The sequence below is a fragment of the Coenobita brevimanus genome, chromosome 87, assembly GCF_032717465.1.
Source record: "Coenobita brevimanus isolate Jiangsu-jjx chromosome 87, ASM3271746v2, whole genome shotgun sequence".
NCBI lineage: Eukaryota > Metazoa > Arthropoda > Malacostraca > Decapoda > Coenobitidae > Coenobita > Coenobita brevimanus.
The window spans coordinates 2,842,829-2,859,412 of record NC_137040.1 but is presented as its reverse complement, the minus strand read 5'-3'; the positions used below and the strand labels follow the sequence as shown (position 1 = coordinate 2,859,412).

Here is a 16,584-nt window from a genome sequence, read left to right as displayed (position 1 = left end):
AGGCTATATCTAACACTTCCAGTTTGAAGTCTCTCCTGAACTGAATTAAATCATCTGGAGATAGAAAGAATAAATTGAAAATTATGTTACTGAACTGAAGGAGTGAAAGGTTATTCTGGATGATGGTGGGTTGTCACTGTACAAGGAAACTTAAAACGTAAATGATGTACCGTTACAATACTTTGCAAAGTTTGGGAGTTGCAAATGTTTTCCATAGTACGAGTATAAATATTTAACCTAGGTCTTCAAGTATCCATGTTTAATAACAGTATGATACAGCATCCTCCATTAACTCCCACCAGTCTTTCATTCCACAGATACTGCCTTCCCAGAGACATGAATACAATGAGCCAGACTACGATGTGGCCACCACCCTCCTTTGATTGCTTGCTTACTATTCCCTTTTATATTATGGAACTATCAAAACTACCTACGAGAGCCAGAGTCGTTTCAGTGACTCTCATGTTAAAAGAGGTGTTAAACCCTAGATAAGCAGTACTCCATACAAAGTTCTTCCACACAACTCAGCCTACTGACAGTTCCCTAGCCTCATCAACCTCCATATTTAGCTTCCTTACACATTTAATTGCCATATCTATACACATTCTTCTTGGCCTACCACATCTTCCCCAACACTGCATAAATAACATACAAAAGAGATTAAGTAGCTGTGTGAAGAAAGAGACTTAAAAAAAGTGTGCTCAAAATCTTCCTAGGTTTACGCAACAGTGACCCTAAGACTCACGTTCGCCCCTTGCGGTCCTGCTTATCTGGGTGTGAGCCGTGGTGGAGGAGGAGGTTGGTGCAGTCAGCATGGCCAAGTGTGACAGCGTAGAAGAGTGGTGTGCACCCATTAGAGTCCAGTGTGTCCACCTCAGCACCACAGAAGTTCACCAAGCAATCCAGGCAGTCCAGGTGTCCACGGGAGGCAGCACAGTGCAGTGCTTGAAGGACACACATGGCTCAGTCAAACTATGCAACCTTTCACTGATGCTCAGATGATATTGTACTACTATCCAGAAGAATGTTAATGTTGCAATGACAAATTATAAAATAACTAATACTGTATTTAGAAACACTGCCTGATGATGGAGAACAGCATGATATGGAGATGATTTGTTTATGGACACCCCCCCAGGATTAGGGTGTCTGGTTATAAATTGATCAACAGACAGATAGAAAGAAAGATATTTAACTATCTGCAGAAGTAATGTTGTAAAATGTATGTGAAGCACTCAGAGGTCTATCTATCTATCTATTGCCAGACGCCTCAATCCTGTTTGGGGTGGCCACAAACAAATCGCCTCCAAGTCACCCTGTCCCCCGCCATTTCACTGCCCTGCTCCCGACTCACACCCCCCTCTCTCATATACCTCTCCACCCCATCCCTCCATCTCATCCTCAGTCTCCCCCTCCCTCTTCCCCCCTCCACCTCACTCACATACACTCTCTTCGTCAGTCTTTCACCCTCCATCCTCTCCACATGGCCAAACCACCTCAGTGTGTTCCTCATAACGCTTTCTATCACATCCACATCAACACCACAACGCTCCTTTATATCCTCATTCGTCAGCCTGTCTCTCCATGTGACTCCACAGGCTCCTCTTAAATAACTCATTTCCACTGCTCTCACTCTTGTGTCCTTCCAACAACGTCCAAGCTTCACTTCCATACGTTAGAGTTGGTATCACAATACTGTCCTGTAGTAACTTTTTCACTTCCATGCTCACTTCCCTGTTTCTTATCACTGCTTTCAAAGAACCAGCAACCTTTCTTCCCTGTTGTACCCTTTCAAGCACTTCACCCTCCAAACCTCCATCCTTACTCATCACACTACCCAAGTACTTAAACGTACTCACATTTTCCAATTCCTCACCATCCAACCTCGCTGTACATTCACTGACTTCACCTCTCTCAAAGACCATCACTTTACTCTTCCCTACATTCACCTTTAGATTCCGTTTCTTACACACTCTCCCAAACTCATCCACCAAGCCTTGCAGCTCCCCTTCGTCTTCACTCAACATTATAGTATATTGGTGCTTTTCTCTCCTGACTCAGAGGTCAGGAGAGAAAAGCACCAATATACCATAATCTGATGTCCTTTTAAACTTCCTCTGGCCTATGAAGCTTTGGCAGTTTCAGTAAAAATGCAATTACCTTGTAGTAATTTGCTCACCATTATGGACTTCATCTGTATTTTTCTGTATTTTATTCCTAATGCCTGTATGCTTAAACTACTAAGCATCTCATTTGTGATGCTGCAACATAAGTAAAGGTTCTGAAGAGGAAAGTACAGCACAACCTAATTTTGGATTTTTAACATAACATTAAATGATTTATATAAAATGGTGGCAATGCAGACTTCTGACAAATGGTGCTTACTGTCAAATAATGGCTTCATATTACAAAAGACATATACTACTGTACTTCTCATAAAGCCTGGATTGCTGCCTAAATGTAGTAATTTCATTCCTGTTCTGATGACTTACTCCAGTTGGACTTGAATAAAGAAATTAACAATCAAACTTTCAATTTCTCCATACCATCCTTGATTTTGACATTTTGTCTCACATGTGATGTCCTTTACTATTCTGAACATTAATCATTGCTTCCCCTACTGCCCTACTGTTTAATAATATACTGCACTAATTTGTCCTACGACTCCCTGTCTCTCTTTTAAGGCTCCCCAACCCACTTCACATACACTTACCTGTCAGTCCATCCTTGTCATAGGCACTGACACTGGCGCCAGCGTTGATGAGGGCAAGGATGGCATCGGCGCTGCCTGAGGGACAGTAGACGTGAGACGCCCGCACCTCTGCCAAGACAACAACCAGGCGTGCCACAACACTCACGCACACGGGGCCTGCCATGCACCCCTACCCTCCCTCCCATACTGAGTTCTACCTTTGTCATGCCATGCAGTGCTACCACCCATCATATCCTGACTTGGTCCAGTGTTTTCAAACTACACTGATCCCTTGGTTATCGCACATACTGTAATTGGTTACACACCTGGTGCATGATGAAAAAAAACACAGAACCTATGGGATTTATCCTAGATTTATACTAAGTGGTACTGGGCACCCCACCTATAACCCAAAATTTTCCCTCTTACAATAGTTTAGACCCACTAAACACATAAAAACTATTATGGTAAGTATCAGAAACATACATAGGCATGGATAGGTTATTAGAAAATGATGAAAAAGGCACAACATGGAAGATACACATGCCATATTGAGACCTGAGATGGGCTTGAGGTATGGAGTTATGAGACTAGGGGGATGGAGAGTTAGTGGTTTCCACTACCTGGGATTAACTCCTTGAATAAGGAGTCATATTTTAATTCCTCAAAGTCATCAGGAGCCACAGATTTTGCACCATTGCTGTCGACAGAAACCAGCTCAGGTGTGCAACAATGAAGTTTTTATGACAAAAAAATGCACAATTATTGCAGAAGTGCAGATTTTTATCAAGCAATGTTAATAAAAACCATCATAACCAAGTAAGCAATAACCATGGGATCACAGTACACTATGCCCCTTGTCCCTCCACCCTGTCCCATCCTTTAGCTTTAACAAGTTAAGGACCAAAACTTTTATCAGTACAGTACCAGCCTAACTACAGTACTGTAATACTTGCTATCTCGACAAAGCCTGCTTATACAATTTGGAGAGTAAAAGCAATGGCACAAAACTAAGCGACATTCTTTACCCACGATATTAACCATACACATGCAACAAGCCCCCTTATACAAATTCCATCCTTTCTTCAGGCCTGTCATGCACTGAAGCTCAGTCTCAGTATTCATAATTATACCACCACATAATCCATATTCTTATAAGGGGAAAAATAGAGTAGTAAGGAGTTTGCGAAGTTGCCAAGTACTAAACAGAAAAAAAATAAGACTGATTCACACTGAGAAGCAGTTCACTGTTTAAAAGAATGAAATTAATAGGAATAATGAGGCGAGATGGGTGAATTTCTAAAAAATAATCATGAGTGACAAAAATGCTGAAAAACAGCAGTAATAACAATAACAAACTGCACTCACGGCCACTAGACGAAAAGCTACAATCCATGCCTAATGGTGATCAAATGTAAAAATCAGCATCAAAGGACATGCTAAATTTGTGTGGCCATTAAGTTAAAGTACCAGGATCCTACCCAAGTAACTTAAGCTTCTATTCTCCTTACTCCTTTCTCATCTAAGGTACAGCTAAAAGAAGCCAAAGCCCCTGCTCCCTTGATCTGCTGGTTACAACATGCCCTCTCTGACTGATCTCTCTCTCTCCCTATCTCTCTCTCTCTGGGTTTAACATTTTCCTGGGTCAGCTTTGCGTAACTTTTCTACCCCGTTCGTAGGCCAGGGGTAGTTTCCAACAAAATAAAGCTGTGTTGCCTATGTTGTGCCACGTATTTGAGCCAAGAAAAATCGCTCCAACAAATGACACACTGGCACGTCATCAGCCCAAAATCGGTTGGCCAACAAATGATGCGTCAGGGAGTCATCGGCCTGGAATAATGTTAAGTAACCATGTAATGTCAATGGGACAGCCCTGAACAACTTAACACCTTCTGTATACTTTCTCTATCTATATATAGCCAGACACCAAAAACCCATAAGGGATGACCATTTGTCTCTAAGTTGGCTGTTTCATAGGGAAGGGCACTAACCCTCCACCAACCCACTTGTTGACATGTAGGGAACATATATGGGTTGGTTACATGTTTAACACCCAGCAGTGTAATTGGTTTCTTGGCGTACAGTAAACCAATAGGCTTATCACTCCATGTAAAGCCAAGTGAAATGGAGAGAAACGTAATAAAAAGAGACAGGAAAGGTGGGAGCAATAGGAAGAGATGACGGCAGACACAGGAAAAAAATGATAAAGGTGAAAGAAGAAGTAGGCAGCACAACATTAAGTGAATAGATGATGGTCAACACCAAACTTTTTGCACTGCTTTTACTTATCAGAGTGTGTCATATCAGAAAATGTTTTCTTCAAAAGATATATTGAGTTTATGTGCATCAGCAGGACTAGTGTGTGAACAGGTAAATGTCATCGAGACATCGTCATTCAGTACTGTGGTCTGAGTAGATCTAGTAACCAGTCGGCGTGTGGTGACTTTTTTTTTCTAGAACCTCTGACTGCAAGCAGTCTATACAGGCCACTGTTTCCCATACCTAATATGGTTTGCTGTTGATTAAACTAGTCATGGAAATATGTGGCTCTTAAAATACTTGAGAACATTCATGATAGACGTTTTAGGGTAGTTCATCAGCTTCTAACATCCAGAGATGAGGATGAGCATATAAATTTATGAGAACAGAAAAAAAAAAAAAAAAAAAAAAAAGAGTAGTAGTTTGATGGAACATAGTCTCATTTCTAAAGTAAAACATACAAAGACACTGGATAGTCAGGGGAATCAAAAGAAAGGAGGATACTATACATATATATAGTAACCAACTGGCATACTAAAAACAGTCAAGTTTTCAGTTTTTAAGTTTGAGAACATAAGAGTAATTCAGGGTATTGTATACATTCATATACTTCCATCTATTTTGGAACTGTGTTGAAAACTAAAAGAGGAGAGACCCCTCAGAATGAACAAGTTAGATATAATCTCCATAAACCCCTTCAGTCTGAGAATGTATTATGTATCTCTACAGGCCAGTACCAGACAATTTTATTGAGTTTATTAAGGAATGGGAAAACCCTATCAACTACAGGGTAAAGCTAATAGTCAGTGTGTACAGAGAAATATGGAAAGGGCTGTTCAGACTGACAGATCAACCTTTATGTGGGTGAGACAAGTCAAAGTAAAAAGATTGTGACCATGTGTAGTTTGACACAAGAGTGTGGGGAGTAATGACATTTTGTGCAGTGTTTCCATTAAGTGATGCATAAGAGATGTAGCAGTAGTTAGAGGAAGGTTACCAAATAATGCTGAGTTGTGTGTGTGGTATGTAAAGGAGAGCATACAGGAACAGAGAGGTGGAAGAGGAGTAGTTTTGCTGGAGTCTCTTGAGTGTGTGATGTTTTGTTATTTGGGGACATGATATGCTATGCACTTGAGATGGGGCTGAAGCGAACTTGGTAACAGGGGTATGGAGTGGTTGGAAAAAGTTCAGGGAGTTGTAGCCCCTCCTGACACCTACAGGGGTCTCTCATGTGGCATGCTTTAGAAGTGTAATGCTGTACAGCAGTGAGACAAGCAGTGAAGGAGGAGGATATTTGTGGGTTCAACTGCAATGAGCTGAAAATGATCAGATGAATATGTCATGCATACTTGAATGACAGGCCTGGGGGGAAGGGTTAGGACTGTGAATGAAGAAGGGCAGGACTAGGATCTATTAGTATTGTGAAGAGAAGACCTAGACTGAGATGGTCTTGGCATGTGGAGAGGATGAAGGATGGCAACCAGGTGCAGAGGGTGAGAGATGTGAATGTTGAGGGCAGAGTTGTGAGAGGCAGACCAAAGAAAACTTGAGATGAGGTCACAGAGTGTGGCCTCAGGGATAAAGTTAATAGAGAGGTTGCTACAGACTGAACAGTTTGGAAAGTCACCAATAGGCGATCAATGCTGATGCATGCAAACATGTTGGAACCTTTACAAATGAACAAACAAACAAAGACATGGAGAATGATCAGTAGAGGAAGGTGTTTCACAAGTCCCAGGAGACAAGGGAGACCAATTCTTCAGCAAAACCTGTCAAATGCCTCTCATACTCTTCAGGGAAATACTTGAGTCATCCATTGCTTATTGTTCCATTTCATCTATGGCCAACCTACATTTGAGGCATATCCACTCCCAACTGGCTCACTGTGGATTCTAGATGGCAGAGAATTTAACCTCTGCAGGTGTGCCTTGGGTGAGCATCACGTCCAATCCCAAGTTGTATGACATGAAAACATGTTCTTACCCTATCCCCTTGCTATCCCCTTGCCCAGAACTAATTATGGTCAGTTCTGTCATGTATTAATGACACATTTGTTTTGACCTGATGAAGGTCCCTACCAGCTTTCAGCTCACATGAAGGCCAAGCACAGTCAGACTGGAGGGCTTATTTGATTAATGACCAGAGGCTCATTCCTATTTCACAATTAAGCTTCACAAAATTTCATGCAACTACAACTTATTATTCAAGTTGTGGGAACTGCTCAATTCTATCAGACAAAAACAAATACGTGTATACTGAGTTCCAATTTATCATGCATGAAGTCAACTAAACCGGTTTTATGGAATATAATCACCTAATGTAAAACTCAACATGCAATTGGCCAACAGTCTTCAGCATGGTATATGCAGTCTAAGAATATGGAAAAATTTGAAGTCAACAGAACATCATGCAATCAATATCTAATGACAGTCATCTCTAATCTCTGTGCTGAAACATGCAATCCTATCATCGAGATGCACCCCCTACCGGACCATTCCTCTCTCCCCCATGCATAACCCTATGAGTACATTTCTCCTAACATCACATATTCCCTTTCTTGTATGCCCTCTAATATCTTGCTATCTCCTCCCTCCCCACATCATGCAATCCCAACTTTCCAGCTACATCATGCAGACCCCCTTCCTTCCCTTCCCCTACTACCATCTCTCCCTCCCTCCGTCATGCTGTGAGGAAAAAGAGGGACAGCAAAGGGGGAGGCGATGGAGATATGCAAACACACTCACATTCATACAGTATCTACACTCTTCTGTCACCCAGTAAGTTATGTCCAGCAGATAGATGTGAATTCTCAACATACAGTACAGAGGAGATTATCTGTACACATCTGTTTTTCAATATTCCATGTACTTTGGCATTAACAAGAAACTTGGGTGACATGGCAAAATAAGTGCTTTTTTATTTAAACTATCGTGAATTCTGAGAGTGAAATTCCTTGCCAAACTCCTGTATACAGAAAACTCTAATGCACAATCAAGACAATGCAGACATATGGCATTACAAATTGAAAGCATTGTGAAAACTGAAAACCATCCTTGACAAAGACATACCATGTATCATTATTTCATAAATACAGCCAATACAAAACTGTGACAAATAAAATACACATCTTCAATCTTTGCTCCTACACAGGCACTGTAAAATCAACTCTGAAATAACCCAGTGACCTAGAGACCTAAGTCTCCGACGAGTTAACTCACACATATCCTACACCTGGATAACCTTATCAAAAGGTAACTCTGAAGTTCAATATATATGTGCAAAGGCTTCTTCTAATGATGTACAATATTACTGCTCATGGGCAACTGGCTCAGAACTACCAGTTATTCTGTTGTAAAACACAAGCAACTACATCAACTATCAGCTCTAATAATTTGGTACTATCTATGTGTCACAAAGTTACCTGAGAATAATACTGTCTCAAATTTTCCTAAAGTGAGCCCTTCACAGCCTACATCAGTACAGTCACATTCAGCAGTTCTATTATACTCCAGCATGGGACTGCATCAGAATGAGACACTGCAGCCTACCATGAAAACATAATATTTCAAAGAAGACTGAAAGCCCATTTCAGCAGTTCAAGGCTGCATCATCATAAAGAAAACTAGTGATGCAGACTGTACAGTAGACGGTGTCTCTAAAGCAGCTACAGTGCTCCAGTGCCTTGCGTCCTACCCGCACTGGCAGCCCAGAGAAGTGGCTGGCGTCCGTCGTGGTCTGTGACCGAGACATCAACGCCATGTTGCAGCAGCTTCCTCAGCACCATCAGTCCGACACGCACATCATTACCCATCTCGCTGTTGGGACCACACATCTGGGGTGGCAAGCACAAGTCAGGTACAGGACATCAACAATGTAAAATACAGGACTAAGGTCACAAAAATATGGCTGAATGAGGTACTGTTACTATAAAAAGAGTACTGACATTTCCCTCCTTGATATTGTGATGAAAAACATTGCATAAAACAGCATTAATTATAATAACAATATCAAACACAGGAAAAGACTAGGAGAAGGGGAGGAATGACAAATATGGAAGACAAGTCACAATGCAAGCTGTGGATTGTCAATGAACTTTTGATGGTGATAGTACCATAGAGTCCTGATCAATATTTTTTTTTAACACATCTGGTGTTTCATGCTAAGTTGAGTTCAACCTCCTCGATTACTACTGTTTAGTTTAGTACAACCACTGAGTACTGTGAGTAATGGTAAAAAGCTAAAGTGAATATTATATATATTTCAGATTACAGTATGCACTCTGATACAAACAGTTCTTTTTTTTTTCTTTTTTTTCTATTTGTAACTTGAAAACATCAGAACTTACTTTTCAAAGAAATAATTTCATTAATATCACAATTCACTAAGTTTTGTCAATCCATTAATAAGCATATACACAGCAGAAAATTAAAGTTTTCAATGTCAATTTTCTGGATTATGAAACCAAATTTCAGAAGTCCACAAATTATAATTTCAACACTGCCATGACATGAAGAGGCCAGTTTCATATTCAAGTGGGAACAGATGCCATTAGGTACCTAGCAGTAGTGCTTATCTCCAAATTTCTGGCAACTGAGCCTAATACTGCAGCATACAAGTGTACTGTATCACCCAGGCAACCACAGTTATCTTTCATAGATACAACCTTAGGTACGTACTTTACTTACCAATCCACAGAGGGTGGATGAACACCTGAGTCAAAAGGAACCAGCTGCCCCTACCAAGATTCAAGCCCTAATGTTATTGGACCAGCAGCAACACTTAACCCGTCACGTCCCGAGCTATTTCGCACCTCTGACACCTCCCAGTCCTGAGGTATTTTCAAATTTTTTTTTTGGGCTAAAACCTCCGTTTTTGGTGAGAAACATCGAAAATTCATAGAGAAATCGCTCACCTGAGATTTAAAATACTCGATCCAGGTACCAGTACCTCCTTACCTGACTAGGTTTTCTAACAGGCTGGCACCAAAGAAAACGAGTTCTATGGGAGGGTAACTATTTCACACCTGAAACTCATAAATGGTATTTATTTATTTACTTGGTACAAATTTATATGTAGTACAAGAGTATATTGGTTTTCAAACAGTAATATAGGCATTATAAGCATTGTTTCACTCACTAACTCATCACCATACCTGACCTTCTTTTGCCACATTACCTGATCATTATTTCTGACTGTTTCTTCCTCTAATGCTATGTAAACTTTGTCCTCCACATTGTCATCGATTGGGGAATCACTCTGGCCCTGAATGTCTCTACTGGCCAGGTCACTGGTAACAGGTGAATTGCCGAGACAATGGCTTGAGGGGGGGGAGGGGGGGAGGATATGCGGTGTAAGGCAATGTCCCTGCGTGGCATCTTGTAGAGGAATAGAGGAGGGTGTCCTGTGTATACGTACGAAAAATCATGCGCGAAAATTGAAAATTGTGCAAATTAGGGACCTTGCAATTGCACGACATACCAGTACGTCGCCGGGACTGGCAAATGCAAAATGTTGCAACGTACCCATACGTCAATGGGACGGGGCGGGTTAACCACTCACCTGCTAATCCCAGGGTTTGAATCCTGGTGCAAGCAGCTAGCATCACTCATATTATGAGTCCATTCACCTTTTGTGGGTTGACAGGTAATATTATAAACTAGGGTAACGCTTAGGGGAGGTACCTGTGGTAACCTGCTCAATGCAGTGGCCTTGCATTCCAGGGTATTGGATGAACAGCCCACCACAGGCCCAAAGGCCCAAGTTATGGAGGTGAGCACCATGGATAAGCACTTCATGACATCTGCCCCACTTTTACCTTTACTTATCTATCTATCTATATCTATGAGTATATGTCTATCTTATAATCATACCCATCTATCTACCTATATCTACGAATAAATGTGTCTTATATTTATATCAATCTATCTATCTGTCTACATATTATCTAATATACAGTACCTATCTGCCATCTATCTACCCATTTCTATATCTATCTATATACATATATATAGTATACATATATATAATATATATATTTCATATATGAATATAAACAAATACCAGTATATATATATATATATATATATATATATATATATATATATATATATATATATAAAGAGAGAGAGAGAGAGAGAGAGATGGTGGAGGGGGCTGACCTGAGCGGCATAGTGAAGTGGGTATGCACCGTGGATGTCCGGGGTGGAAGGGTTAGCTCCAGCTTCTATCAGTATGTCCAGTAGGTCCACCTCACCACACACTACAGGAGAGACAGGGGTGAGACACAGGGCGGGGGTGAGGCAGGAAGCTGGGGGTGAGGTTATAGGTATGACTGAGAGGAAGGGTGCTGACAGGAGAAAGAGGCTGAAACAGGGTGTAGTAATATTAAGACTGAAAAAGATAGAATATACCCGCTATAAGTCGGTTGGGCCAAAAACAATTGGGCAACTTCTGTCTAGGAGTACGACTACAAAACGAGAGTAAGAAGCGATAACTAAAATATAGGCTCTCCCCTAGCCCACAGAATCCTCCAGCCGAAAGTGGCAGGTAGATGAGAGAAGGAACAATATGCAGTGAAGAAAAACTGACGGGGGATTTTTAGAGGAAAGTACGAAAGCGAAACACCAACAATGACAAACGAACCTGGGAAATATACACTAATGACATTACTTCTGTTGTCTTGGGTGCTTTAGAGACTGGGGATGGGGTAGGCGTTGAGGAAAAGAGTGAGACGGTTTAAAGAAGGTGAAGCAGGGGGTGAGGGAGGGATGAGACATAGAGTGAGGAAGGAACGGAGGCGGAGGGTGATGTAAGAGGTGAGACAGAGGATGAGGTTGGGAGTGAGGCAGGGAATAAGGCAGAGGGTAAGTTAGGGGCGGATGCATGGGGTGAGGCAGAGAGTGAGGTAAGGGGTGAGGCAAAGAGTGAAGTAAGGGGTGAGGAAGAATGTGAGGCAGGGGGTGTGGCATGAGGGGCGTAGAAGGTGAAGGCAGAACGTCAGGCAAGGAGTCAGGTAGCGGAGGGGCAAAGAGTGAGGTTGGTGGTAAGGAAGGGAGTGAGGAAGTAAGCAGGAATAAAAGAGAAGGGATAAAAGGAAAGAGAAGGAGTGGTAAGGAAGAGGAGGGGAGCGGAGGACACAGGCAGGGGAGAGGAAAAAATAAAATGGAAGAGGTAAAACAGGAGGGGTGAGGGAAGGGGAGGTGGAGAAATGGGAGGTGAGGGAAGGGAACAGGAGAGTGAGGGTGAAACAGGACGGTAAGGGAAAAGCAGGAGATGAAAGAGTAGTGTGAAGGAGAGAGAGAGGAAGGAAAGGGGGAAGAAAAGTGAGGTTGAGGAGAAGTGAGAGGAAAGGGAGGCAAGGAGGGGGAGGGGAAGAATCAAGAGGGGGGAGAATAAGTGTGTGTGTGTGTGTGTGTGTGTGTGTGTGTGTGTGTGTGTGTGTGTGTGTAAATTCACCAATAGCTCAAATTACACCAAAATATCCGCGTCCAGTTGCGTTAAATAATCCCTTTACACGTTAGAGATTCCAAACTAACTGAACGAGAATAAAACCCTTCAAATTCAAGTTAATGTTGCTCGTTATTACTGATTTGAGACTCTAATAAAGAACTGCAGGTCAAACTTATACTTCATTATCATCATCAGCGTCATTATCGTTATCAACACCACCACCACCGTTATCATCAGAAGCAGCAGCATCACCACCACCACTACCATCATGATCATCATCATCATCATCATCATCATACGGCCAGACTCAAGAGGCATCAATTAACGATAAAAGGGTCACAGGAAATAAATAGGTCAATAAATATGATAAAAAAGAAGCCTTGCGTGTCTTCTAATTATGTGTTATACTTTATTAGTTTGCTTTCATGGTTCAAAGTATATTTATCAAGGATCTTAGGTAATTTGAAGGGGGAAAAAAGCCTTCCTATCAGGTTTCAATAATCAGATAGTGTTTTTCGTCTCTCTCTCTCTCTCTCTCTCTCTCTCTCTCTCTCTCTCTCTCTCTCTCTCTCTCTCTCTCTCTCTCATTTTAATATTTGCATTAAATCAACTATGAAGTACTTGAAAACTGCTTGAATAAAGATAAAATTTTAAACATGTAATCAAGAGTAGTATTCTAGGTGACAAAAGAGACTTCGAAAAACCTCTTTCCTAGTAGTATTGCCTATTTTCCATATCAAACCTTAACATTCTCTTTTATGCTATTTATGTCCTTTTTCTATCGATATACTTTCATCAGTAAAACAAAGGAGGATATTAAGGTCCCATGTGAAGAATGAATCGCTATGGAACAAGTGTTAAGAAATCTCCAAAGCCACATAGACGACCTTTAAGCTCTAGAAAGTAGGTAAATATCGAACCGTGAACACCTGCCAGTGATGACGTAAGAGTGACGTCACCATTCAACGGTGACGTCGGGGGTTGCATACGTCATACTGCTACAGATATACTAGAACACACACACACTACTTACCTACACATACATACACAGGTCATAGCTACACACATATACATGCCTTATACTTAGATACACACACACACACACACACACACACACACACACACACAGCTCTATCTTTCTTCAACACGCACTCACTCACCTCTCGCACTCTGACATTCGCACTCACTTCTTGACATTTATTTTGGTATGCACTCTCTCTCTCTCTCTCTCTCTCTCTCTCTCTCTCTCTCTCTCTCTCTCTCTCTCTCATGTGGAGGGGCATAATTTGGTCTATTATTACTGTGGCGGCACCTGGTGGAATCTCTCTCTCTCTTTCTCTCTCTCTCTCTCTCTCTCTCTCTCTCTCTCTCTCTCTCTCTCTCACACACACACACACACACACACACACACACACACACACATAGCAGGGGGCACTAAAATATTCAGGGAGTAATATTGTAGTCTCCCTCACACCCACTTACTTTTACCTCAGTCCTCCCTTCTCCCCCTCCCTTCTCCCCACCCTTTCCTCCTCCTCCTCCTCATCCACTCACATTCTAGTTTTTACCTCCACCTTGTTCCCATTCCCCTGTTTCTTCCCTCCCTTCATTCTCTCCTTCTCCTTCCTACCCATCTTCCCTCCTCCCCTCTTCTCCCTTCGCTCTTTCCCCTCACTTCCTCTCCACCCACTCTCATACTAGTTTTGTCTCCTTTCTCTCCTTCTCTCCCTCCTCACTCGCCCATCTTCCTTCATTCTCTCCCCCTCCCCTCCTTCACTTCCCCCCCCCCTCCAGACACCCACCTATCTTCTAGTTTTATTCTTTCTTTCCCCTTCCTTCCTTCATCCCCCTCCTCTTTTCCCTATTCACCCCTTACTTACCCATTTCATTCCCTTCCCCCTCATCCACCCATCTTATAGTTTCCCCCTCTTCCTTTCTCTTCCATTCCTATCCTCCCTCTTCTCTCCTCCCTTCCCCCTCCTCTCTCTCTCTCTCTCTCTCTCTCTCTCTCTCTCTCTCTCTCTCTCTGCAGGTGACCGACTTATTAGGTAAGAGTTATGCAGTCGATATCAGTCATAGTGCTTACCTTACAGTCTAGCCTGGTCCACTCACAAACCTAGGAATATATGTGCTGGGAGAGGGAGAGGGACAGGGAGAGGGAGAGAGAGAGGGAGAGGGAGGGGGAGAGGAAAAGGGAGAGGAAGGGAAGGAGTGGAAGAGGAATGGTGGGAGATAGGAAGGGAGAGTGACAGGTTGGGGACATGGTGCTGGTGAGGAAGAAGAAAAGGGAAGATTTCATGGGACAGGAGAGGAAACTGACGTAGGAGAAAGGGGGAAGGGAAGAGGAAGGAAAAGAGGAGAAAGGAGAGGTGGAAGAGGCAAGGGAGAGAGAAAGAAAGGTAGAGAAAGGGTAGGAAGAGGGAGAGAAGGAAGGAGAGGGATGTGGGGGTTCTGGAATGGCTGATTACTCTGACCTCCTTCTGTGTACACCTGGCTTTTCGTTACTGCTGAAAATTTTCGCTAATCAGATATCTTTACCCTCCTTCTTCTCTCACTGCCCTTCTTCCTTTCCTTTCTTCTCTTCCCCAGCCTTCCTCTTCCCTCCTTCTCTTCCTCCAAAAACAAGCAGGAGAACTATAATCAAAGTGCTCGTGAATAAACCATACATCCTTTCAATCATAAACTTACTGAAAAACAAAAAAATGTTGGGTAGCAAAACAGCGCAAGCAGTTTTATCAATATTTAAGATGAAATAAATTGGCCCATCTTATATATTCGTCTCATTTTCAGTACTGTACCAGTGTTACAGTAACTTTTTCTAACTGTTTCTTACGCACTAATGAGAAATGTAAAAAACTTGGAGCAGATGTTTCTTTGTGACACAAGCACTTGCAAATAACGATAAAAAAACGACATTCTAATGCCAGCAGCTTCACACGACAGACTACTTAATGAGCTATCGTGAAATATGGCAATTCTTGACCGAAGACATTTTACATTAGCAAATTTATTTAGTTGTGTGGCATTGATTCAAAGTGTGTAGTAAGTAACAGTTTGATGGCTGGACAAAAAGGATTTCAAATATTTCCTCCGCATGAGCCAGTGCTAAGATAAACCAAATTATTTGATGTAGACTCGAGATTACCGATAAAAGTCCCTAATTACAGTAACACGAGGCATTAAACGAGTAAACAGCTCATAAAAGGCCAATAAAAGAGGAAGGAAATGGCGCTTGCAAATTCCCCTATCGTATTATCACAGAGACGTGGCGAGTCTACCGCCCAGCATTTGTGTTTAAGGTCTCGTAGCCTATATCCCACGGCACAGGAAGAGAGACACTTGCTCTGCCTTCTAATTCATGTTCGTCAAAGATTTCAGAATCTTGTTTTGAGCCTCCCCAGCCAGTGCAAAGAGGGAAACGGGGCTGCTGTGATGATGATGATAATGATGATGATAAAGATGATGATGGTGATGATGATGATAAAGATGATGATGGTGATGATGATGATGAACACACACAGGTAAAGCCGTTCGTGTCAGACCTTTATACACCTGCCTGGCTACCCTTTCGTAACGAGCAGCACGGGAACAAGGGAGGTCGCGAGGGCCCGCCACAGGGAGGTGCCTTTACTTCCCGGAACACTTCTATCACTCCCTGCGGTGCTCTGCCAACCACTCAGTTATATTACCGCAACCACACTCCACCACACTCCACTCCACCACACTCCACTCCACCACATTCCATCCACCACACTCCATCTACCACACTCCATTCCACCACACTACGGTCACACTAACACAACACACTACTACCCCATTACTAACAGTCACACTACCATCATCATCAGCACTGTCACTACCATATCACCACCATTACCACTATAGCCAAAATAAAACCACCACCACCACACAAAATCCTCCAAATCACTCCACCATCACACCTACCACCACTACTACCATCGCCATTCCGCCACCACAAAACCACTACCACATTACTGTTCCTCCATAATCAAACCACCACCACAGTCACACCACCACCACAGTTACACAACCACCCACACTCATACCACACCACATTACCACCGCAGCCAAACTTAACCTGTGTGTTATTCTTTATGGTGCCATAGTTTGATTACTTTCACGGACTTTGATTTTATACTTTTTTTCATTAAGTAATCCATTTT

The 16,584-nt window shown here is 42.3% G+C and overlaps 1 protein-coding gene across 2 annotated transcripts in view; it reads right to left on the bottom strand.

Moving 5' to 3' along the window:
• Positions 1-16,584, bottom strand: part of LOC145410923 (uncharacterized) — a 90,811-nt gene that overhangs the window by 22,911 nt on the left and 51,316 nt on the right. For both annotated transcript variants that reach the window (XM_080280966.1, XM_080280967.1), the window contains exons 5-8: positions 11,110-11,210; positions 8,645-8,783; positions 2,714-2,821; positions 746-944 (exon numbers count right to left, since the gene is read on the bottom strand). In XM_080280966.1, coding sequence (XP_080137092.1) covers positions 746-944; positions 2,714-2,821; positions 8,645-8,783; positions 11,110-11,210 — 547 coding nt within the window. The remainder of the gene's footprint in view (positions 1-745; positions 945-2,713; positions 2,822-8,644; positions 8,784-11,109; positions 11,211-16,584) is intronic.